General features: G+C 41.7%; 1 protein-coding gene across 1 annotated transcript; it reads left to right on the top strand.

Moving 5' to 3' along the window:
• The first annotated feature begins 6,956 nt into the window (after positions 1-6,956).
• Positions 6,957-18,107, top strand: FAM3B (FAM3 metabolism regulating signaling molecule B). The gene is made up of 8 exons (XM_042866807.1): positions 6,957-6,975; positions 9,943-10,086; positions 11,388-11,511; positions 12,815-12,873; positions 13,991-14,041; positions 15,190-15,277; positions 16,401-16,533; positions 16,875-18,107. The coding sequence occupies exons 1-8, from the start codon at positions 6,957-6,959 to the stop codon at positions 16,962-16,964; spliced, it is 708 nt and encodes a 235-aa protein (XP_042722741.1). The 3' UTR covers positions 16,965-18,107.
• Positions 18,108-24,793: the final 6,686 nt, after the last annotated feature.

The following is a 24,793-nucleotide window of genomic DNA, read 5'->3' as shown; positions in this document are numbered from 1 at the left end:
CAGAATGAAGAGCAGCAGAGTTTTTGTGCTCTGTATTCGGTACCCCAGGAGGTGGCGCCCACGTTTTGTTTTTCAAATACAAGTTTTGAGCCTCTTCACAGCAAATTCCATTTGGTTGAATTCTAGTAGATGTGCTTTCGTTTTTTTCTTCTTACCTTATCTTATCCTTAGCGTCCTGATCATTTAGTGCTATCCCCCTTACCCTAAAGTCTTATTTTAAAATCCACTATTTTTAAGCCCAAAGTTATTTTTAAAGGTATAATGCTGTACACGTGTTAATAAATCTAGGAGATTGGTCAAGCAAGACAGATTAGTGCAAACTGCTTAACGTGGTGTTTTGTTTCACAGATCGGAAAGCTGTCTGGTTTTGCTCATTACTGTCCTGATGTTTACTGCAGCCAACCTATTATCACGCAGCTCTGCTCACAGCAGTACTATACAAGTTTGCATCTTTTCCTTGTTTAAACTTCTCCTGTGCATCTGAAATCACCATCATCTTCAGAACACTCTCTGTGCTTCAGGCTACTGAATCCAAATCTGTAAAGCCATCTGACTCATATTAATAACCATCAATCATTCACGCTTCTCTTGTTCTTTTTTTCCCCACTGAAGGTGACCCATCTAAACAAAACACCTTCTGTGTTTGTGTGCAACGTGAGAGTAAGAATTTATTGCAAGAACAGGGAGTTTTTAATCAGTGCACTCCATTACAGACAAATATGTGAAGGTTCACCATTCAAGAACTCAATCTAATTCTTTGGGATAACATGCAATTCTTATGAATGTTTAATATGTAATGTCTTTCTGCACCAAAACAAACTCTTTTTAAAAACAAATAAATGCCTTTTTTTCCTTCTAGAAGTTTAGAGATGACTACTGCCTACGCCTTGGATTCATCTCTTGTTTTTCTAGGATACTCAGGGGCATTTCCTAAGAAATGCAGGTTACTGTAAAGATTACAGGAATTTGTGTTGACAGTTCATGCATAAGTACTAGCACAATTAATTTTACAGTCGGCAGGTAGATGAAACTATTTCTTATAAATAAACAAGGTATTGCATTCCTTCAACTGCTTTATTTTTAGGTACCCAGAAGAGTTCTGAAGTGCATTGCACAAGTATATCTTTTCCTTTGGTGGAGGCATTTTTTAAAGGTGCACTAAAGGGTAATACCAACTTCAGCTAGCTTCGTAAATTCCTATTACATATTGGGCTACAGCTTGATACATCCTCACTAGATAAAGAGGAGGGGAAGGGGGGGCAGCGGCTGCTCCCAACTCCTCACGTTTTATGGTGTGATTATTTTTGCTATTCAGAGGGACCTCAACAGACTTGAGAGTGGGCCTGGGTGAATCTAATAGGTTCAACACAGCAAAGTGCAAGGTTTTGCACTTGGGATGGAGGAATTCCAGGCATCCATACAGACTGGAAGGAGCGGTCCTTGAGAGCAGAGAAGGACCTGCTGGTCCTGATGGATGAAAAACTTCACATGAGCCAGCAGTGTGCTCTTGCAGCTCGGAAAGCAAATGGTATCCTGGGCTCCAACAGAAGAAGGGTGGCCAGCTGGGACAGGGAAGTGATTGTCCCTCTCTTCTCTACTCTTGTAAGGCTTCATCTGGAGTTCTGTGTCCAGGCCTGGAGCCCCCAGTCCAAGAAAGACAGAGAGCTGTTGGAGAGGGTCCAGAGGAGAGCCACAAAGGTGATCAGAGGGCTGGAGCACCTCCCATAAGAAGACAGGCTGAGGGAGCTGAGCTTGTTCAGCCTGAAGTAAAAAACACTGCAAGGTGACTTCATTGCAACCTTTCAGTACCTAAAGGGAACCTATAAACAGGAGGGAGTCAACTCTTTGAAAGGGTAGATAACAGCAGGACAAGGGGAAATGGTTTTAAGTTGAAGAGGGAAGATTTAGGTTGGATGTCAGGGGGAAGTTGTTTACTATGAGAGTGGTGAGGTGCTGGCACAGGCTGCCCAGAGAGGCTGTGCATGCCCCATCCCTGGAGGTGTTCAAGGCCAGGCTGGATGGGGCCCTGGGCAGCCTGGTCTGGTATTAAATGGGGAGGTTGGTGGCTCTGCCTGTGGCAGGGGGGTTGGAGATTCACGATCCTTGAGGTCCCTTCCAACCCAGGCCATTCTGTGATTCTGTGATTTTTAAGTGCTGATATATTTTTACAGCCTTCAGTTTGCTCATGTATGCCCTTCTATTTTGTACTCACCAATTTCCCACTCTGTCCTGCAGCATCAACCCTTCTGTGACCACCCACATCTGTTGCCATCCTGTCCCAAAGGTAAGGTGATATCCCTTTCCTCTCTTCCTCCTTTCCACAAGACAGGTCTGAAAGAAATCCAGCTCTCCCTCTGTGTGTGTGAGGACTTGGCTTTACTGTAGAATTTTTGCTCCTGCAGACCTCCAGCCTTGCCTTCAGGTGACCAAAGCCTGGCACAGCAGGTCAGCCTGGATCCCTGCTGAACTATGCAGAGAGAGTGGATTGAGAACATACTCCAAGACGAGCCACAGGATGTCTTCAAGCCACAAGTGCCTTGGGATTGCTGATAGCAGGGACCAGCTGCCTATGGTAAGTATCTGCTGGACTGAGCGGGCTTACACACTTGTTTACTTGCATGGGACTGCACAAAAGGGACCTGTAGGCCTCATGACTGCACTGACACCAGCATTTCCAGAGAACAGATCACAGAGACCCTGTGCAAAGCCATATCAAAACATCCATCTTCAAGGGAGGGATTTTCCTTTTCCTCTAATTTTGTCCTTCTCCTTCCTCTCCTGTAACATGGAATCTAGGTGACTATTAAAGATAACTAGATTTGGGCCCACAAAGTATTGAGGCTTTTCCATCTACTTGGATTGAAGAGCACATCTACTTGGATCTACTTTGGATTCCCATCTACTTAGATGAAGAGTTTTGAGTCTATTTTCCTTGTGCATCTCTGGATTAACAAGGTATGGGAAAACAGAGAAAAAATGCCCCACCTTAAACAACATAAGGTATAAAGCAAACTTTTAAATAGATCAGCAACATTCTGGAACTAGATTTACTAGTTGTACAGGTTTTGTAGCTTATAAACTGGAATTGCTCATTGCTCACTTTTTGCCATCTGTTACTGGAACTGGCTTTGCATTTCTGGGAGTGTTTACATTGCAGTATATCCACACAATATCTAAAAGCTTCCATTTCCTGCAGACCTTCCAGGTCTACTAGAAATAAACATTCTTATATTAAAATACATACCAAAGTTGCTGTTTCTCCACTTTGCTCTTCATGTTACCACAATTTCAGATACTGAGATTCCATCTGAATTATGGGCACAGACACACGGTGAAATACAGCTGAGTTATGGCAGCTTAAAGAACTGCTCTTCTGCTTTGCATTTTTTACCTCATCCTAGGAGGATTAAAAATACACCACTGGCCATTTGTGGATGAGCAGAGAACTTTGAAATTAAATAGCTGTGAGAACAGGGATGACACATACAGCAGATTGGCCAAGTGAGATTGGTGCAGAAAGCAACTCTGGAGGTACCACCACTCAAAGAGCAGGCAGGAACTTGTTCTGTTGTCATTTCACACCGTTAGCAAATGCCTATAAACATTCTCCACTAACTGTGGCCTCATGCATAGGCATTCTGCCCATACACACATCTGTTTCATTTACTGTCTGCTGGAGTGGTTTGTTTCATGAATAGATTTCCTGCGCTGCTGCTTATCATCAAAGGGTCTCACTTCCTCACAAACATCTAAAGCAAAGATTCATGTTTTGAATTTTTTTTTCTAAGCTTTCAAATTACAGGATGAGTGGCAGAAGAGTGAATACCAATAATTATATTTCTGAAGTGTTCTGCATTCCTTATCTTCGAATACTTACATTAGAGAGAAAAGTATCACATTGCTTTCACAGACACAATATTGAAACACCTGAAGTAAAACTTCTTTAAGCTTCCCAGCTGTCTGGCATTTAAAATTCTCCCCTCAGACAGAGACCGCTGGATCCCTAGGCTTTGGCAACCAGAACAATGAAAGTGTTGCCCTGTTTTGTAGCAAACACCCGGGTATAGTTTGGTGTAGTTTAGGCAGTAATGAAAAAGCAATAAACTGACACATTTTTTTTCTGGTTAAAAGCAGGTAAACTGGCTGTCACCCAATTTACACCAACTGCTAATGATGTTTTGTCACAGTGGTGACAAAGCGCCTCAAGGCTTGAAATTTTTATCAGTGAAATTCGCGACCAAGTGCTGGTCATACAATAAATGTATTGCAAAGTTAAATTATCCCAAGTCCTAGCGAATTTTCACTGTTTTAATAAAATCTGCAGAATTTTTCATTTTGATGCCACCATTAACTGCAGCATTTGGGGCTTAAGGCTTCCTTATTTTTATTTTAAAAACAAGAAATATCCCCTGTAATAGTTTTTGTCATTTATTAACAGATGTGATTGTCTCATGGGCCATCTTAGAGTAACACTTCCTACAGAAATAACTGTATATTATATATTTGGAAAACTAATTCAGAACAGTGTTGTCTCTAACTCCTTCTTGCCCACTCATAGCTCCTTCTCCTTTTTGCTCTATGCTTTCCATTTCTTAAATTTATTTGTTCCACGCTACCACTTAAATTATTTACACACCTAGGTTTTAATGTTGCTTTTCATTTGCTAACAACAAGCAGCAACTACTCCTTCAGATTTTACCTTTATAGGACTTGCAGATGAAGACAAAAAATGCCCCTTCTCTGGTGACTGGAACCATTGTTTTCACAGATGTCCTAGCAGAAAGGCCAAAATCAGAACTGACAGGTGCTGATGAGGTTCCCTGCCCACCCAGACCTGCAAACACCCATTAACAAAGCCTACTGGAAAACGGAATATTAAAAACCCAGCAAGCCCGTGATGTGCGGCTCCAGCTGGGCAATGCTCTTAACTAGAAAGCAAGCATCACCAGCACTGTGCTATGGTTCCACACTCCTGCTGTTGCCCTACACTGGAAGTAGAAGAGGTGTCCATTTTTTCAAGGTGATGAGAGCCATGCACTGACCAAGTTACCCATCAGGAAGGGAATATCCAGGCAATGGTGTGCGATGCCTTGCCTTCAGCACCAGCACAGCTCACAGCAGGAAAAGGTGAACCAAGAGCTCACTCTGGTGGCCTGGTGCCCATGGTAGGGCCATCTGGTGCTACACTGGAGGGGCAAGGAGGCCTCAGTGAGGTCCTACTCATGGTTTTGGCTAACGCACAGGTCCCATCAGCTAACAAACCATGTAGAGCCACGCCACTGTTGAAGACAGGCTCTGAAAACTTAGCTAGCTGAAGATGTTCTTTGTATATGTTAAACTGACAAGCAAAGGGCAATTAAACATCCCTAAACAGATTAACATCCTTCAACCAAGGACATCCTGGAGCAAGTAGGCCTTGAGGAAGACATTACTCAGGATGTTTTAGGAGCATTGCCAATTCAGCAAGAAAACTGGAAAACTAAGAGACTTGTAATTGAAGTACCATCATTACAATCACTCCCACAGACCCTTTTATTTTGTTATTTGCCCCTTGACATGCATAGTTGCAAAAGGATTGTTAGCGATATTATAACTGTATGTAACTTACTGACCAGTCATCGTAAAGAAGATGGAAAAACTAGTGACTTTTCAAGCTGCGTGTATAAATACAGCATGGATAGTCCTGTTTGATTTGTAGGGAACTACTCAGCACCCAAATCAGCACAAATCTGAACTAAATAAGCAGTGTCTCTCCTGAGTGTGTGATTACTGACTTGTTGTTATGCATCTGCTTCTTGAATAACACTATCACCAGGTAAAACCCCTTACTTGTATATTGTTTTCTGAGTTGGGTTCAACCAAGAAAAGAAAAAGGTTTTGAGATTTGGGGCGAAATTGTTTCTCAGATGGACTTCTGTATGGCACAAGCCTTGCCTTCAATCCTGTAAGCAGGTTATTTTCTTTCTCCAGATAATAACTTCTAGCACCCCTGTCTAATGCAGTATGACTGAATTAGAGAACCACAGAATCATAGAGGTTGGAAAAGACCTCTAAGATCACCTAGATCAACCACTGACCCACCCCCACCATGCCCACTGCCCACGTCCCTCAGTGCCACATCCACACGGCTCCTGAACACTTCCAGGGACGGTGACTGCACCACCTCCCAGGGTGTGCCACTGCATCACTGCTATTCCTGAGAACAAATATTTCCTAATATCAACCTGAATCTCCCCAGCAAAACCTGAGGCCACTCCCTCTTGTCCTGTTCCTGCTACCTGGCAGGCCAACCCCACCTCATCACAGCCTCCTTTCAGGTGGTTGTGGGGAGTGATGAGGTTCACCTCAGCCTCCTCTTGCCCAGACTGAATAGTCGAGCTGTTGGAGGCTTTTCTAGATTAGAGGTACAGCTGTATTTTACAAGCTCAAAAGGAAGTTTGTTTCACAGTCCTCTCCTGCCCTCAAGAGCAGACGTAGCCCTCAGAGCACCGGGCCGTCCACTGCCGCTGCCAAGGAGACATGAGGAGAGGCTTCCATATCGCCAGGACCGAGCCCCATTGCCAGCAGGACCCCACAGCCCCCTCAGAAAATGGCGGCGGCAACTATCACCATCCACGGGAACGCCTGATGGCCGGGCCAAGGCTTAGCTTAAGGTCAGCTCTTCAGCCCAGGAAAACCACCTACACTTTTCCCCATGAGTGAACGAATAGCCCGAAGCAGCAGGGTGCGGCGCGGGGCCGTGCCAAGGCGGGGCATCGCGGACAGCTGGCCGCTCCCCTGTCCGTTCCGCCACTCTGCTGACGGCCCGGCGAGGCGGGGGTCAGTTGTGCCTGCGGACAGAGAAGAACGGAGGAGAGGGGAGGAGGAAGAGAAGGAGGAGGAGGAGCAGCAGCAGCAGCAGCAGCAGCGGGGGACGGCGGCGGGCAGGGGGTGGGGGGCCCATCACCGTCCCAGCGATGTGGCAGAGGCGGCACTGTGAGTAGCAGTCCCTCAGCGTTCCTCTGTCTGGTTCTCCCAGAGCGCAGCTTTCCCTGGCTGTCAGCCGCCTGCGGTACGAGCCTCTGGGAAGCATCATACTGCGAATCCACGCCGGATTAGTTTTGTTTTGTTTTTTTTTTTCTTTCGATCATCAGAATTTAATCTCAAGGTGTCTTTTTTTTTCTCCCCTTGAATGCCGGCCTTGGAGCAGCGGGTATGTGCTGGCGAGGCGTGGCAGCGCGAGTGTTTCAAGTCAGCTAAGCACAAACAGAGGTGTGCTGTGCTTAAGCCGCTGCCAAGGTACAAGTGAGCACCTGAGCAGAAAGGAACCAGAGCTGTTGGAAAATGGGACACGTGTTTTCCGAGGTCTTCCCGACGTGCCCTTGCCCACCACCACTTCATCTTTCCACGTGTTTTCATTCTCCTATGCCTCTCTGCCCCTTCAGCTCAGTATCTGCCTGTCACAGGCCAAGCACCTCTCCGTGGCATGCGGTTCCCTCACAGCTCTGAGTGCCGCAGCCATGCTGAACCACAACCTTTCAGCTCAGCATGAGCGCAGCCTTGCTTCTGTGAATGTAGACCCAGCTTCTCATTTTATGAGTGCTGCTTGTAGCAAGTCATAAGTTCTCTTCAGTTTGAGTGTATGGTTTAGCTGCATATGGGTTTTTATGCATTTCTGTGTGGGGAATTTATAATATGTGTGGTATATGTGTCTTCAGTAAGTGAAGACCCAGTGGACTCCGCTGATGCCTTCAGTGCAGTCCCCCACTGGCTTCTGAATCCCCAGAGTCAAAGCCAGAAGTTCACTGGCAATGTTCTACAACAGTTTTCTGGACTCCATCTTTCCATCACTCAAAGCCAGGGCAGCCTGAGCTGGTGGGAGGCAGCCCTGCCCATGGCAGGAGTTGGGGCGGGTGGGCTTTGAGCTCCCTGCCAGCCCAAACCATTCTGTGATTCTGTGAATTCCCTTAGCCTAAGATTGCAAATGTTGCAAATGGCAAAATGTGTTCTCTCTCTGAAGATTCCCATTATATAACTTTCTCTGTCATAATCCTTTAACTCTTAAATACAGTGGCACAGAACATCTTAAGAGCTTAGACCATCTTGAAAAGATGATGTACTGTCCTTATTGTTTGTTTTTATTTATAAAAAAGATGAGAAACTGTATAGAAAAACTTTAAATGTTCATAATGATCTGCATTGCCCCTCACTGAGATTCAAGGGTTGAAGTACAACTGTTGCTCAGATGTTAAGCTGACACCTGTGATTCAGAGGATTTCCTAGTTCTGTTGCTGTTATGGAGAATAGGGTGTGTTTGTGATTCTTCTTAGTAATATTTAGAGTTAGTGTTACAACTGTTTTCTGTTGAGTTTTGTTATTTTTGTGTGTGTGTTTTGGTGGAGTTTTTTTAGGTACAATACAAGGAACAGTCTTACGCAGTAGTTGATATAGAGGCTAGAGAAGTCAAAGCTTTGCAAGAGAGAAGATCTCTTTGTGTAGTATTATAAACTGAATTGAGGCAGTAAATTCTACTCTCAAGATAAATGTTAAAACTTCCTTTTGGCGTGAATAAACATAAGCAGAGCCTCCAGAATGGGCACATTGTACTATCATGTCCATCCTGCACTAACAGATGTGGACAAGTCAGGCAGTCAGTGTGAAAGAGGTAAGACTTGTAAAGCAACACTTGAGGAGAACAAGTGAAGAATATGACCTTAATCTACAGAGGGGATAAGCAGAGAAAGGACAGAAGTCTTAACGGTTGTAAAAGCCAGGGTTTCCCAATTCCACTGTGATATTTCACTGTTTAACATCATAACTCAGGTAATGTATCCCTTCTGAATAAAGAATGCGTCTTCAGTGTGCTCATCCTGATGGACCCTGCCACCTGGGATTGGCAGGTTCACTAGCCCAGCTCAGGGATCACCAAGACCCATCAGTGATGTCTGTCACTTGGTCTCTGCACAGCTGAGCCTGCAAAGGGGAGTTTTAGAGCCCTCCTTGGCTGTGCCAGTCAGTGTGAGGGGAAAGCATGGTGAATATGGATGATTGTGCTGCAACAGCATAGCCCAGCCTGCGCTGCAGCTGGCCACTTGCCCCATGCTGACATGGTGGTGGCTTTGCCCCACTGAGAGGCCCAGCCTGGCCCCAGACACACATCCATCACTCAAAACAGCCTCACAGCAATGTGTGATCCACACTGCTGGGGCCAAAACCAGGGCATGGGGAGGGTGCAGTCTGTGCTAACAGATTATGGGAAATAGTCATATGCATTTTGATACGTTGGCTAAACACAGTCCTGTGAAAAGCGAAAAATACACAGCTTTGCTGTCCATTTCAATAAATTTGAGAACAGATTTTAAGACTGCCAAGAACCAGACTGATGTGTTATTTTCACTAAAGGTCACATATCCTACTAGTTTTATGTTTTTGTTGCTTTTTGTTTGTTTGTTTGTTTCATTAAAAACTATATATTAAAAAAAAATTAGCTTTATTACTTATATATATTATGTATTTTATATGTGGCCCAAGACAATTCCTCTTCACTTAGTGTGATCAAGTAGTCCAAAAAGGTTGCACACCTGTGGTTTAAACCATTATTTTAGTGTCTGCACATCACACAAAAACAGCAGTAATTGTATACAACCTACATAGTCGTGTATGATATCTGGTACTAATTTTTGAATTGAATTTCATGTCTCCTTGCAGTATCATAACTATGGGTTGAGGGGATCTGGTGCAGAGCTGGGGGTGGGTTTTCTTCTCAAAGATGAAGTTTTCAAGATGGAAGGAATTCTGAGAGATGAGTGTGCAACCAGTGCTCTGTCACCATATCACCAAAGGCAAGGTTAACACAGTGGTAGAAAAAAATAGCCGTTTTTGTAGCAGTGCCAGAGAAAATACTTTTTGTGTGTGTGTGTTGCTATGGGTACATCTTTATGTCTGTGTTTTTCTTCTTGGCAGATTTTGTGAAGTTATCAGGGCTCTTGTTGGCATCATCGTTTGCTTGGTACTTGGGATACTTATTTGCTGCTCATTTATCACAAGAGACACTGTCGACATCTATAGCTTATCTTCAAGACATTGGAAAGAAACCAGTGTTGAGGGGTATGTAGTTGTATTTTTTTTTCCTTTTATCTAATGTTCTCTATTTACTTGTTAAATTAAAAAGGGCTTACAATCATAAAATCACTAAGATCACCCAGTCCAACCACCAGCCCACCTTCACCATGCCCATGTCCCTCAGTGCCACATCCACACGGCTCTTGAACACCTCCAGGGACGGTGACTGCACCACCTCCCAGGGCAGTCTGTGCCACTGCATCACTGCTCTTGCTGAGAACAAATATTTCCAAATATCTGACCTAAACATGCCATGGTGTAACTTAAGGCCATTACCTTTTGTCCTCTTGTTACCTAACAAGCTATTATAAGAATGATGTTGTTTGGATGTTGTTAGGACCAGAGGGAATGGTTTCAAGCTACGACAGGGGAGATTCAGGCTGGACATGAGGAAGTATTACTTTTCAGAAAGGGTGGTCAGGCACTGGAATGGACTGCCCAGGGAGGTGGTGGAATCACCGACCCTGGGGGTGTTCAAGGAAAGGCTGGATGTTGTGTTGAGGGACATGGTTTAGTGGGAGCTATTGGGAATAGGTGAACGGTTGGACTGGATGATCTTGAAGGTCTTTTCCAACCTTGGTGATTCTTTGATTCTATGGATAAAGTGAATTCATTTAATTAGTGTAAATCTGGACTACTTCTTATGCACTATTTTGAAGAAACATAATGTCATCTTATATTTGCCGGTATGCAAATATTAATAATTGACTAGTAATCTAATAACACCTTATTTGTTTGTTGGCATGTAAGCATAAGCAATCTGCAAAGCTGCTGCTGAAGCTTTGACTATATCTTAGGTGTTTTTTAGAGTTTCCGTAACTGGTGGAATCGCTAGCCAAAGTTTGTGATGTGGTTCTCTTTTTTTTCTTCTGATCTGATGGACTTAATGTTTTTTTCATTCTATGACTGCTATTGTGTGAAAAAAGTTTAGAATTGTAACAGTCAGCTTCAAGCTATCTGCAGGAATTCTTTATCCATATAGCCCTTGTTTACTTTCAATGGAAATAGTACAAAATAGTATGATCTGATTTGAATCGAGAGTATATGGAATTATTTTCTCTAGGCAAGTTAGCTCTTCTTCCCAGCAGTGGTTTGAAAGCCAACAATAACCCAAAACCCAAGCAAATCTGTGAGAATGTTGCCACAATACTGGCAAGCTGACAGTATTGGCCTCTGTGTATATAAGTATGAGCTTATATATTAACGTGTTGACTCTAAGTGATTCTTTCCATGTAGAAATTGTTTATGTAGCACTCAGGAAGACTTCCTCATCTTTGCTGTTGTAGCCCCACTCCCCAGAAGGCAGAAGTGTGATCACTGGTCTCCCTGCTCACCAGGGAGCTATGCCTATCGGATTCTTAGTGGTGGTGGCAAAGAAAAGCTGGCTAAAATCTGTTTTGAAGATGAGCTGTAAGTACCAGACTGACTTTTAATATATGTCAATACTTTGTAGTATAAAGAAGGATCTTTCATTTTGGTTCACTAGCAAGTTAGCTCCTAGGGAAAGAAAAGACCTCTTCAGTAAAATTACATGCAGAAAAAGGTCACTGTATATTCCCTTTTCAGTTAATAAGTATGCCCTAGGTCTCTTAGGAACAAATGAGTTTTTCCTCCTGTTCCTGTTTTCCTTTTTATGGCGCTCCTTCTGCAGCATGATTTGAATTCCATCTTAAATACAGATTCTTCTCTGCTTCATTCTGGTGAGCTTTATGGTGATGATTCAAACCAAGACAATTCATTTCCATGGAACTCTGGCCTAAAGTAGAGACTTAACAGCACTGAAGAGCTAAAGATAACGTGGAGATAGTGACTTTGAATATATGCTTATAAATGTGTTTTTTAAAGTTGTTTTAAATTTTTCTCCTCTTCTTGTGTGTTCTGCCTTTGGGATAGCACATTGCTGCCGTGTGGGTCTGTACTGTTTTTGCTGAAGGTTGTATTTTCCTTTCACAGACACTGTAGTTTCTATGTAGTATACTTGCCTTTGCTCAGTATCTGGTCTGTTTGATTGGCTTTCTCTCATATCCTGGGCTGACTCAACTTTTTTATTGATAGGTAGATGTAATATAAGGTTTTGAGAAGCATGTCGTCTGAGTCATTTAAACCTAGATCAAAAGACTTATAAATTGTTGATGTTTTATTGGTGGTAAACATCAGCATATATCTGATAATATTTAACTTTTTTTTTTTTTTTTTTAATACATACATCTCAGGTTATTGTCTTCATTCCTGTAGATAAGCTGTTTTCAGCTGTTGGCTTCAATTATGATTTTTAGTTTTAGTCACTCAGGACATATATTGAGTGGTCAGCACCTTCTGAAAGTCAGGTTTGTTCCTCCTTTTTCAGACCAGACAAGTAAAGTGACTTTAAATCCTTAAAGTGATCTTTCAAGTAGATACAGCCACATGGCTTACTATCATAAAAACGAACCCACACATTTGTTATGTTTTTCTTTTTTATCTTTCTGGATGGATTTGTACAAAGCACTTTCTTGATCTGGTTCATTTTGCAGAACTCATTAAGTATCTTTGAAGGAAATGGACTGGTACAACATGCAAGACTTTAAAGCCAAAGCTCTTGCTTACTACTAGGCTCTTGAATTAGATAACTGAAAAAGTTTGAACACCAGGAAATGGCTTAGCATTGGTAAATCTGAATCGGAGTCTCTGGAAGGATGAAATCTACTGATACAGCACTTCTTTTCAATTCCAGGCTTATAAGTGAAGAAAAGGGTAATGTTGGAAGAGGTATAAACATAGCCATTGTCAATTGTAAGTAAGATTAAAAATGTTAGAGACATACCTTTGTGATGATTAAAAAAACAAACGTTTGGGGTGTTTTTAGTAGCTGGTATGGAAGCAAAGGAGAAATTGCAACTTGATTCATCTTAAATGTAAGAAGGACAAATTACTGCTTGAGAGAAATAGTCTTCTGGATAAATGAAAGAAACATGTACATAATCAGTATAAGCAAATAAAAAGATATACAGTAACTGAGAATTGCAGTTCTACGTGAGGTACAATTTCCTTTTCTAGAATTGGTCAGTGGACAGAAAGACAAACTCAAAGCTTGATTAATATTAAAGTGCTTGTAATAGAAGCTGTTGGAAAGCTGATGCAGTAGTTTGTTCCAGGTCTCATGCACCATTTTAACTTAGATGAATAGGTATGGTGGTGAAATGCAATGCATTCAACGATGGATCCTTAGAAAAATGATTGCTAAATATCGTGGGGGAGTGGAAGCAAGGGATGCACTGACGAGTTGGTTTTGATCACAGAACGTTTTTGTTCCAGTTTCCTTGTCTCATTATTGTTAAACAAGGTTTTAGCCTTGTCTAAACCTTCATGATTTTATTTGAGTTGCTGGGCTCAATTAATGTAGACAAGAATCTGAAACACTGCACAGAATGGAGCCATTCAAATAGAATCAGGCTTAATCAACTTCTATGTGTATGGTTGCCACCTAATGTAGTATATGTACGTATGTGCACTTGGATGTGTACAGTAAATGGAATTTCTTCCTTAAAACAAAAATAATGATGGTTTTGTCAGCAGCGATGTTCAGATTCAGGCTTTTGTTTAAAGAAGAATTTGTTTATTTCCAGTGTGATTTCTCTCTGACAGTATGCAGGTCTGTGTTGTAACAGAAGTGATTTGAGAACAATTTTTTCAGCTGACTGCAGCTACAAGCAGTGACTACACAAAATGTTTTCCCCGAATCTCAAATTTACATTATTCTATATTTCTTCCAATTTCAAAATGCAAACGAAAAATTGGAAGCACAATAATACCAAAACTTAGAGATGCCTTCCTTTTGCTGAAAATGCTGTGCATGCTGATAAATGTAACCGTTTTTGCTCATATTTGCACTCTTAATCTTTTCTTACAGATGAAACAGGAGCACTAACATCAGCCAATTTCTTTGACATGTGGGAAGGAGGTAGGGAAAAGGGTGCAACAAAGCTTTTGTTAACATCTCAGTGTTCAATAAAAACATATTAAAATATTTGTCCTAGTCTTTAAGTGACTGTGCTTCTTCATTGAAGAAGATCACTTAGAAACAAACAGCAGATGTAGTCATTTAAACATAGCCAGATCTTCTGACAACAACTTTTCCTGAAAAGATGTGGGGCTTTTTTTTCTGTTGGTTGTGTTAGTTAATGTTTGTTGTGATTAGTTGCTATTTTTTTTCTCCATTATTTCAGTCTGGCAAAGGACAGCACTTAACCAGATACTGCATCTATTTAGCAAAATCTTTTTTCTGATACATTTTGTTCTATTCTTTTCTAATTGCAAAATCATAATAAGCTAGTCTTTCTACACTACTATGTAGCTAAACAGAAGATCTACTTTAAGAATAGCTTCTAATACATTTTCCAGACTTAGGATGATACCTTACCGTACTTCCTACTAAGAAGAAACAGAATGCTATGAGGCACTTGCAGCCAATTCTTTCACCACTTAAGAATGTTTATGACCTTGCATGCATGAACAGAAATCACACTGGGTCTAATCATGGGGCTTCAGATTTTTATATGGTGTATGGACTGCAATGTCTCCAAGGCTACTGCCATACAATACACTTACTTTCTATAGAAAATAACGTATGCCTTATGAATAAATATCTTAGTGCTGCAAATAAACTGCCATTTAATGCAAATGGATGTACAGTGGGGTGTGTTACTTAGATCTACGGTTGGCATGGTAGTCAGCACACAAAAATAAAGGCACAGAGTATCAGTGATTTCTGAACTATTCCATGTTTTGCTTGCTGGTGGTGTGTTATGCAGGGTAAAATCTCAACTTGTGTGTAAATGTTATCTGTTTTCAGAGGTTCAGAAGTATCTTTCTTTACAGCTGGGAATTATAGATCAACCTTTGCTCCTCTGGTCTTCAGTGAGAGCTGGCAGCTTTCTGCATCTTCAAGGATTAGGCAAGTCCTGTGCCAGTGCATGGAAAGATTGCCTAAATAGGTCTCATTTTGAGTAGGCAAGGTCAAAAAGTGAGGAGAAGTTGAATGCAAGGGAAAGTAGGTGGAATGTGATCGTGTGTGTGAGGGAGTAACCAGTTGTGTAATTAATTCAACAGACCACTCAGAAGAGATGGTGGCTTTCATTGAAAGTGCACCACAAGGGTCCCTGCTTTTCATGGTTACTCATGATGATGGAAGCGCCCGGTAAGGAAACTATTCATGACAGGCTGAGAAACACAGCAACAAATAGCCTGGCAGTCACTGTTGTACAGTGGTTTAAAGGAGTGATTCATTTCATTGTGTAGTCATTTCCTTTCTTAAAAGTTTGGATTATATATACATTCAATGCTTGCTCACATCATATGTGTTGATGCTTCCAAAGATGGAAGGAGAGCATCATGCTTGTTTAAAAGCACCAGTTATCATCATAAAGGGCAGTGTTATTATCTCTGCATCACAACCTTTTATTAAAAAGGTATCCACAGCTCTAATTAGAACATACCTAGCTTGCATTCCTTCTTACATCTTAACCTGATTCTTCAAGTCCTTTCAAATCTTATGATTAAAGTCATGATATCATAATTAAACAGGGACAGTCTTAATCATTTGGCTGATAAACATTTGAAGCTTTTATCCACATTTAAAAAGGAATAAAAAGTCAAATTTTACAAATTCAGTGTTTGAGATGTATTTCTTTCTGCTGCATTGTTACAAACAGATGGTATTGACATCAGGGATGTAGAGAAGAGGAATTCAAAGATGTAATTTTGGTCTGTAGGTTTAATGGCATGCTAATAAGACAGCACTCAGGAAGTTTTTAACTTCTGATTGTTTCTTGTGCCAACCTACTAACGTAAACCATAGAATTATAGACTCATCTAGATTGGAAAAGACCCTTAAGATCATTAAGTCCAACCATCAACCTGACCTCGTGAGTCTTATCATTAAACTGTGTCCCTTTGTGCCACATCCACATATCCCTTAAATGCCTCCAGAGATAGGGACTGCACCACTTCCCTAGTCAGCCTCCTCTGCCCTCTCTGTGAAAAATTGCTTGACCACCCTCTCTGTGAAAAATTTCTTCCTGATGTACAACCCAAGTATCCTCTGATAAAAACTTTGAGGCCATTTCCTCGTGTCCTATTGCTCGTGAACTGAGGGGAAAGACCAGCATCCACCTCACAGCAATCTCCTTTCAGTTACTTGTAGAGAGCAATGTGGTAAACAATCCCAGTTCCACCAGCCACTTCTCACTATAAAGCCAAAGTGTTCTTTTTCAGCTTTTTTTTTAATATTATTAATACTTTTTTTTTTTTTTTTTTTTTAGGTTGAAAAGTAATGCCAAAAAGTTAGTAGAAGCTCTGGGAAGTAAAGAAATACAAAATATGAAGTTCAGGTCAAGCTGGGCTTTTATAGCTGCCAAAGGCTTCAGGCTTCCAGATGATATCGAAAGAGAAAAGGTCAGGTTCATTTTATTTTCAATTTTATTTGTTTCTGTCTCGGATGTAAACTTTAGGTGCAGATCTTGTGGGGTATCTGTAGTAACTTCAGGATCAGCCATAGTTGTTCAAAGCAAATTCTCTAATGTGTCATTATTCTTTGCTTTAGATCTGAGCCTTTGAATCTTTGGATTTCTTAGGCAAAGTGTAAGAGAAATTGGTGGAATCTTAACCCATTATGTTGAATAAGATGTCTAACATACCCCTCAGCTTCCGTTTCTCTTTTATGTTGTATAAGGTTTGACAAACTAATTTGGTAAACACAAATACTGATTCATTTTATTTTGTTTTATTTTTAACAGATAAACCACTCTGACAGTAAGAAGAATAGATACGGTGGCTGGCCAGCTGAAATACAGATAGAGGGCTGTATCCCAAGAAACCTGATGTAAACAAATGTATACCTCCTTAGCAAAGATTCTTCTATATTTTTATGCATATAACTCTGGTAGTTTGCGTCCAGAGCCCAATAAGCACCTGAACAGCATTTGTAAAATAAGTCATATATACAGTTTTTACTCTTGCTTTCATTTGTGAGGTTTTTCTCTAATCTGAAAACAAATAGATCTTTTGATGCAAGTGGTAAGAAAATGCTCTGGTTTGAAATTACAGTACTTAGACAGTTGGTTGTAAAATACCAGGGTTATTGAAAGTGATTGTACATTGTCATCAGTGACTTGTTAGTTACTTGTTTTTAACGTGTGTTTCCTCTTGGTTCCCCTTATAAACTAACATAGAAATTAGTCTAATCTATAATATAAAATAAAATGTAAATATAGTATAATATAAAATAAATTATTTAGTACTAATTTATTGGTAACTTCTCTTCAGAAGAAGCCACTACGTTTTTTGAGCTGGCTTTGGTAATGTTAACAATCTGGGATAACGTTGTTAACGTGTGGGAATGGGATGTTGTTTCTGCATTAGATATTAAAAAGGGCAATTGGTTTGAAGAAGTAGAACATAATGTATTTGTATTCTGTAACTTATCCTTAGATCTAAAAAGTAGAAATACTGTATACGTTAGCAGCATCTTTTGGAGACCTAATTACTGAATTATGTGATTAATTATTTCTTGCAAAACTGCAAGAAGTTGTTAAATGTTCCAAACAATGTGGTATAGTGTTAGGGATTAGAAAACATACTGTAGGGTTGTTCTGTTAGGATAAGAAACTCCCAGCAAAAGAAAAATAGATTTAACAAACATCTACACTAGGCTGGACTGTCTCACTCCGTGAGAAGCTTAGGATGTGACAGGCAGGCATCAAGATACTCCCCTCTGTCCTCCTTCTGAGCTTATCTCTATGCAAGGGTGGATGAGCAGATATCCAGAAACAATGACCAAACATAATGACCAAAGGGTCAGAAGTTAATTAGTTAATTAATTAGAAGTTTATGCTTAGCCAGCGAAGATTTATGTTTGTCCACTGTTTGTATGTTTAGTGAAGCGTCGAGAAGATTGTGAACATAAAGTACTCAGCCAGTGAGGAACTAGGGGAGAAAGAGATAAGCGTCGGGCAATAAGGCATAAAAGATACAACACTGTTTTCTGTGTGCTCTCCTGCTTGCAGGAGGCCCTCCATTGCAATTGTGAATAAAAGCTGCTTTATCAGAGATACCATCCTGATAAATTATTTGGATATTTCCAACAATTTGGGGGGTCATCTGGGATAATTATCACCTCCCGGGGGTCTCCCCCACTGTCCTGAACAGGATAGGTGCACCCTGCTGATTTTAGCAGTCCAGTCTGGGTGGTGGGGTGACACCTTGGGACAGCCGATAAGAAACTGAGGCTGTTACATAAAGGACAGGCTCTGACAAAGCCAAGAGGCAGGTAGGCACGGGCATTGGCCTTTGCGACCTGATAACTTTGTGCATGGCCAAGGTAAGGGAATTTAATTCTTGTCTTGGGGGTCGGTGGAGACTCATGAGTGTGTGCAACTGAGGTGCACTTTCAGTGCAAACCAAGTGCGGAGTCCCGATCTGCGGTTCTGTTGTCCTGCAAGGAGCACGGCCAGAGACAGATGAAGCGGCTGTGATGGTGAAAGGAAGAGTCTCGGGAGGGAGCTGTTGGTGTGCGGTGCCCTGTGCGCGTGTATGGGAACTGCTGAGTCATGGCCTGAACCTCTGATTGATCACCTGAGGCGAGCACTGAGTCAGCCAGGGGAGCACAAGGCAATTCAGCTGTGCTGCAGGAAAGGGTGGAGCCTGGCTGCACCTCTCCTAGACCCATTTAAGAGCTGGCTACCAGAGGGGAAGGATCTCTTCTGGAGAGTGTCACAGCGAGCCCAGGATATGGGTAAGTTTTCTATCTATTCTCTTTTGATATAATAATTGCTTAGCCAAACTCTCTGGTATATTTCATAACTATAGCATTTATACATTCAACTGATTATACAGCACTTGATGAAGTGCCAGCAGTACACCCCTATTAATCTGAGAGATAGGAGCATAGTATTCCAAAGGGATTGGGCCCAAAATCCGAAAATTGGGATGTGATAATCTGTGAGCTGGGTAGTTGACAGTAGCTTTCTGGAGGGATAGGTAATAGGAGCTCCCAAAAACAGGGGAAAAGGGTCCCCAGAATGGTGCCTAGAGATAGCCCCTTGGGAAAGAAGCTTCAGAATTGGAAAAATAACCCCTAAGCTAGAGATGAGAACAGGAAAAAGATGTTTAAATACTGTGTACAAATGCAGCCTAGAGAGCACTACATGGAAAAACATTTCAACCAAAATGTGAGTCTGACAGAGATCGGCTTTTGTCAGACTTTGAATTTGTATGTAAACAATAAGACTCCTTTCTCTGAAACAGAATTGGCTTATACTGTTTAATGGGAGCAAAAACAAAACAAAAAGTAAAATAGTTCCTCACAAGAAAGAGTCGAAGTTCAAAAGAGAAAAGAGAGGAGCAGAAAGATCGTAAATGGGATCCCTTTGATAACTACCCCACCTCCCCTAAAAAAAAAAAGAGTACTTACATACTTGTTTCAGTATTTTTCTACATCTAAATCATACTTCTTTTGCTTGTTCATCCTACACGTTTTGTAGGTCACAGGGTTCATTTTGGTGTTTTACAAGTGTGATGGTAAATGCATGTGAACTGTCGTGCCACATCCTGAATTTGTCCTCATTCTTGAAATGTAGGAATTTGAATGGAAAACTCAAGGTCTGCTAGCAGTCACTGGCTACTTAACACTAAAGAAAAGTTATTTATACCTCCTTCAGTTAAAAAAAAAAAATAATAATAAAAATAAAGGAGAGAGTTCACAGGCATCTGTTGTGACCGAGTTGGCCACAGCTGTCTGGAGTTCTGGAGATACTTCAGAGCTTATTCCTTGGGAGATTTGAAGCAGTACTCTGTATAGGCTCCTTAGGTGTGTTATAGCACTGTGACTAAATTACCCCTCACTTGTGCTGCTGTTAAAGGGATCTAACCACTTGTTCTTCAGCACTCCTATCAGACAGATTGGTGCTAAGACATAAGGCTTGTGTATGTTTATTTTCTTAAGTGCACAGCTTTACATGATCACTATTTTATTTGGGCAGTGTTCACGTTACTGGCTCAACAGTTATTCCTTTAAATTTGTTGCCTGCTTGAATTGTAAAAAAAAAAAAAAAAAAAAAAAAAACATAATTAATTACAGTAATAATAGCAGCCAAATCTGAGGATGCCAGGCTCTGTGGCAGTCATGGGACTCTGCAGTTTGACACTCATTACCTTCTACTCCAGCCTACAATTGATCTTGTGTCAGTTACAATTAAATTTTACATCATATCATAATCATAGAATCATCAAATGGCCTGTGTTGAAAAGGACCACAATGGTCATTTAGTTTTAACCCCCCTGCTGTGTGCAGGGTCACCAACCAGCAGACCAGGCTGCCCAGAGCCACATCCAGCCTGGCCTTGAACACCTCCAGGGATGGGGCATCCACAGCCTCCTTGGGCAACCTGTTCCAGTGCCTCACCACCCTTTGTGTGGAAAAACTTCCTCCTCATATCTAACTTAAATCTCCCCTGTCTCAGTTTAAAACCATTCCCCCTTGTCCTATCACTATGCACCCTCGTAAAGAGCTGTTCCCCCTCCTGTTTATATGCTCCCTTCAAGTACTGGCAGTCCACAAAGAGGTCTCCCTGGAGCCTTCTCTTCTCCAAGCTAAACAAGCCCGGTTCCCTCAACCTTTCTTCATAGGAGAGGTGCTCCAGCCCTCTGATCCACTGGCCCTCCTTTGGACCTGTTCCAAAAGCTCTGTGTCTTTCTTGTGCTGAGGGTCCCAGGCCAACATCAGTTTCTTTTTAGCAGTTAACACACGTGTACTGCTGCTACGCCTTGTAGGTAAAAAGCAAAGTAGGGCTGTAGCTCTGGCATTACCAAGCCTCAGCAGCATCTTGCCTTACTGCTCCTGCAATTGCTTGCAAACCTTAACAACGTCAAAGAGGTCCTTGCTTAATGGTGAGGTGAGGATGTTACCCAGTTGCCCAAGCAGCCTTTCTTTGATAAAGGAAGGCTGGACATTTGGTTTTGTATGCCTGTCAGCGGATAACTGTTCTGATGTATCAGGAACAGGAACATCAATTCCAAGTACAATGTTTTGCATTATTATCATTCTTTCCATTACATCAGATCACACAGATACTGTTCATAGGTTTGTGTGGGGAACATATCAGGACATATTTTGTCCAGAATGCTTATGATTGCTTCCTATTAACTGGGAGTATTTTGTGTGCCTCACCTAACTATTCCCAAACAAGCTTTTGGTACCTTTCTTTCTGCAAAGAGGTTGGTTTGTCTGCCAGTCCCCATGAAGCAAGTTCACGGTGCTCCATTCTCTATGAATGGGCAATAGTAAAAGTCACATGCTGGTGGTCTGAATCAAATCTCAGCTACCGAGAGCCCTTTGCAGCATGAGTCACCACACAGTGTTCTTCAGCTTCACTGGGTTTTTGCTTTCTCAGAGATGCAGCTGAATCATCCAGACATAGAGACTTCTAATAAGATGCGGTGTTGGACTGTCAGTTTTGTTTTCCTCCGTTCGTGGCACAGTGCTTAAACACAGTAGGTGGAGGAGACTTGGGTGCTTTGTGATGAGCAGAGGATGGGATGTCCTCACCAAGAAATGGGGTTAAGTCCTCCAGAGGAACTGCTCTTCTTCTGAAGCAGAGAACGCCTGCTGAATGGGAAAGTATCACCTGTAGCCTGCAGTGCTGCTCAGGGCTTGACATGGTATTTTCAAAAGCAAAGCAACACAGCAAGTGGAAGCAGTGGCTTTGCTTACCCTGTGTCTGCCTGCATGGGACCAAGCTGCTGCCCTGGCTGGCTGCTAGTACCCCACACCTGCAGCTGAGACAGAGCCAACAGGTCCACATCAACCATTTCTTCCAGCAGCACATGGCTGTTGGCATTCTTCATGGGAAGCATCCAGATAGGCCCTCCTGTCCCCTACCCACTTAGGTAGACACTTCAGATAGAAGCAGTTAGAAAAATAGCTACCGTTCCCTTTACCCTTCAGTGGAAGCACAATACAAGCAGTCCCATAAGGAACGGAGTGCCAGGACAGAAACCCTGGAGATAAAATGGATAAAATAATCCCTGGAGAGATAAATCTCTCCATTTAAGAGAATGAAAAGTGTTTCAGGCCCTGATGGATCTCTTGCAATCCAGCTAGAAGGCAGAGACAGAAATACCAATCAAAGAATAGGTATCTTTTCCATTTCTCACTGGCAACCGTTGCTTCTGGTTGTTGGCCTAACACTATCTATCCCCAGGTGGGAAATTTCTCAAATGTTTAGAAGGAAAATACAAGAAAGTGGAAGTTGTTCCGCAAAAGATGCCATTCTGTAGACAGTTTGTGCTGAAAGCAAAACTCCTGCTAACTGCAGTCTACTGAGGAGAGCAAAGAGGAGCTGACACACTTGATGCCTGCTGGGAAATAATATAGGAGTGGTGTATCTCTAATCTCTTCTTAGCTGCTGGTGAATTGCCAGGCAGTAGCTTGAATTCAAGGCATTAAGATGGTTGTCTTAATAATGTCTAAGCAACAGTGATTCCTCACTGCCAGAAAATGAAAAGTTTTGGTTTCACTTTTCTGCTGTGGATGTTTTGTGGTGGTGGTAGTGGCTGTGGGTTTTACCCCAGAGCAATTATTGAGCAGCATAGGAAATGTAGAGTCAAATACAAACTTTACATTAGCAGCTCTGATGTGATTTTTCTGTCTGTTCCAAAGCGCAAAGAGATAGATGCTTTGGGCTTGCCCAGTCTCTATTGTGGTTCTCATTAAAAATAGGTAGATACAGCCTACGGATTGGGACAGTGTTGCTTGGAGGTGAAATTAAACATCTCTGCTTGTGTTTTACTGAGCCCAAAAACTGCTGTACAGCAGATTGTATGGTAAGGCTTGGATAAGATATTGATGGAAGCTGGTCACTGTTTCATTGTTCTTACTGTAGTTTTAAGAGTATATGGTACTTCTAGAGAACGCAAGTGTGAGTTTCACAATGCAGATGTTCACACTGTGATTAGAGCTGCTCTGCAACAGTAAAGTATGTGTTTCTGGAGCAGAAGATTTGGGGTTTTGGCTGGAATAATCTTCTCCATAGTGGCTCGTATAGTGCTGTGTTTGGATTTAGAATGAAAATAATGTTGATAGCACACTTTTGTTGTAGTTGTTGCTGAGCAGTGCTTACACAGAGCCAAGGACATTTCAGTTCCTTACATTGCCTGGCCAGCAAGGAGCTGAGGGGGCACAGGGAGCTGGGAGGGAACAGAACCAGGACAGCTGACTCTGGCCTACGTGGATGTCCTATAACACGTGGTGTCACGTTGAACAGCGAAACTGGGGGAACTGGTGGAGCATCAGTTGGCTGGTTGTGAGCAATTGCTTTGCACATCATTTGTTCTATTCATCCTTTTTGTTCCTATTTTATTTGTTCTGTTTCTAAGCTTTCTCAACCCAAAATTTCCCACACTTTCTAATGTTTTCCCCCATTCCACTGCGGGTGGCCAATATATGAGCCATGTGGCATTTAGTTGCCTCTGGGTAAAACGACACCAGGCTGACACAGACCTTTTTTTTTGCTTCCCCAAATGTAGAAGATGTACTCCAATCTGTGGTAACTGTGCAGCTTTGTAGTTGGTATTACTTTTGACAGCCACAGGCCACAATTTTTGTGCTGACTTTGCAAGGTCTCAGCACTGGAGCTTGTCAGATCTGCTCTGTCTGAAACTTCTGTGATCTGTCTGGAGATTTTCTACCTCATTAAGCGGTGATAGCAGCTTCTCTGTCTGACCAGGAGAATCTAGTCTACCTCTACTTTGTTTTGCTCTTTATCTTTGTGTGGCACTACCATAGTTTTATACTGAAAGCAGTAACAAACAGAAAGATATTTACAACTCCAAAAACAGAGATGCGATGTAGAGAAGTACAGACAGCAGAAGACTGGAGAAGTAGAGAGATGGGCCGTGACATGGAGGAATGCAGGTGTGGGATGGTAAGAGATGTGATTTACACCAGAATCCCACAGCTGTAATGGAATCTCAGTTCACTAATGCTCAGTTAAAAATAACTAAAATTAAATTTCTCAGACTGGAATACAACAAAACTGGTTGTAGGGAAAACAAGCAGAACTAGGAAATAACATCTTACAGTATTTGCTACCATTTGCATATATGAATTCAGATGTAGTCTGAAGCTATGTACTAATGAAGACAGAGAAAGGTGTAAATATGTGCTAGCAAACATATAAATGTGACTCTAAGTGAAATGGGGAAGCAATGGGAAAAAGAACCCAATCAATGTGGTTATCGTATTTCCCCCTGTGAAGGACTCCAGGTGCTGCCCGCTCACTGTAGTATCCCAACACCAGCACAAAACCACCAACATTAGAACACAGAGGAGAAATAGATGAGCAAGCATAACAGCAGGAAAGAATAGAGATGCCAAGAAGTGTTAGAATTTAGTTGTTACTGCTATTGTTGTGACTTTGTCTGTATATAAGCACTCTGTTAGTATTATTATTCTTTGCTTCTCGGTAGTAATTAGATCTAGACTAATAATGATTCTTGTTACTTCTAACATTTCCAGTATAATATGATAAATATACATTTTTATATTGCCCATATATTAGAAAGTGGGTATAAATAATCCCTCTTTGCCCATAAACAAGATTTTGAGTGTAGCAGTGTCCCAGCTTGCAGTGCTGTTTGTCCTTGGTGACCCAGCAGG

The sequence above is a fragment of the Lagopus leucura genome, unplaced genomic scaffold, assembly GCF_019238085.1.
Source record: "Lagopus leucura isolate 7727_CA_CO unplaced genomic scaffold, USGS_WTPT01 Super-Scaffold_100001, whole genome shotgun sequence".
Classification (NCBI taxonomy): Eukaryota; Metazoa; Chordata; class Aves; order Galliformes; family Phasianidae; genus Lagopus; species Lagopus leucura.
This window is presented reverse-complemented; position numbering and strand designations above follow the sequence as displayed.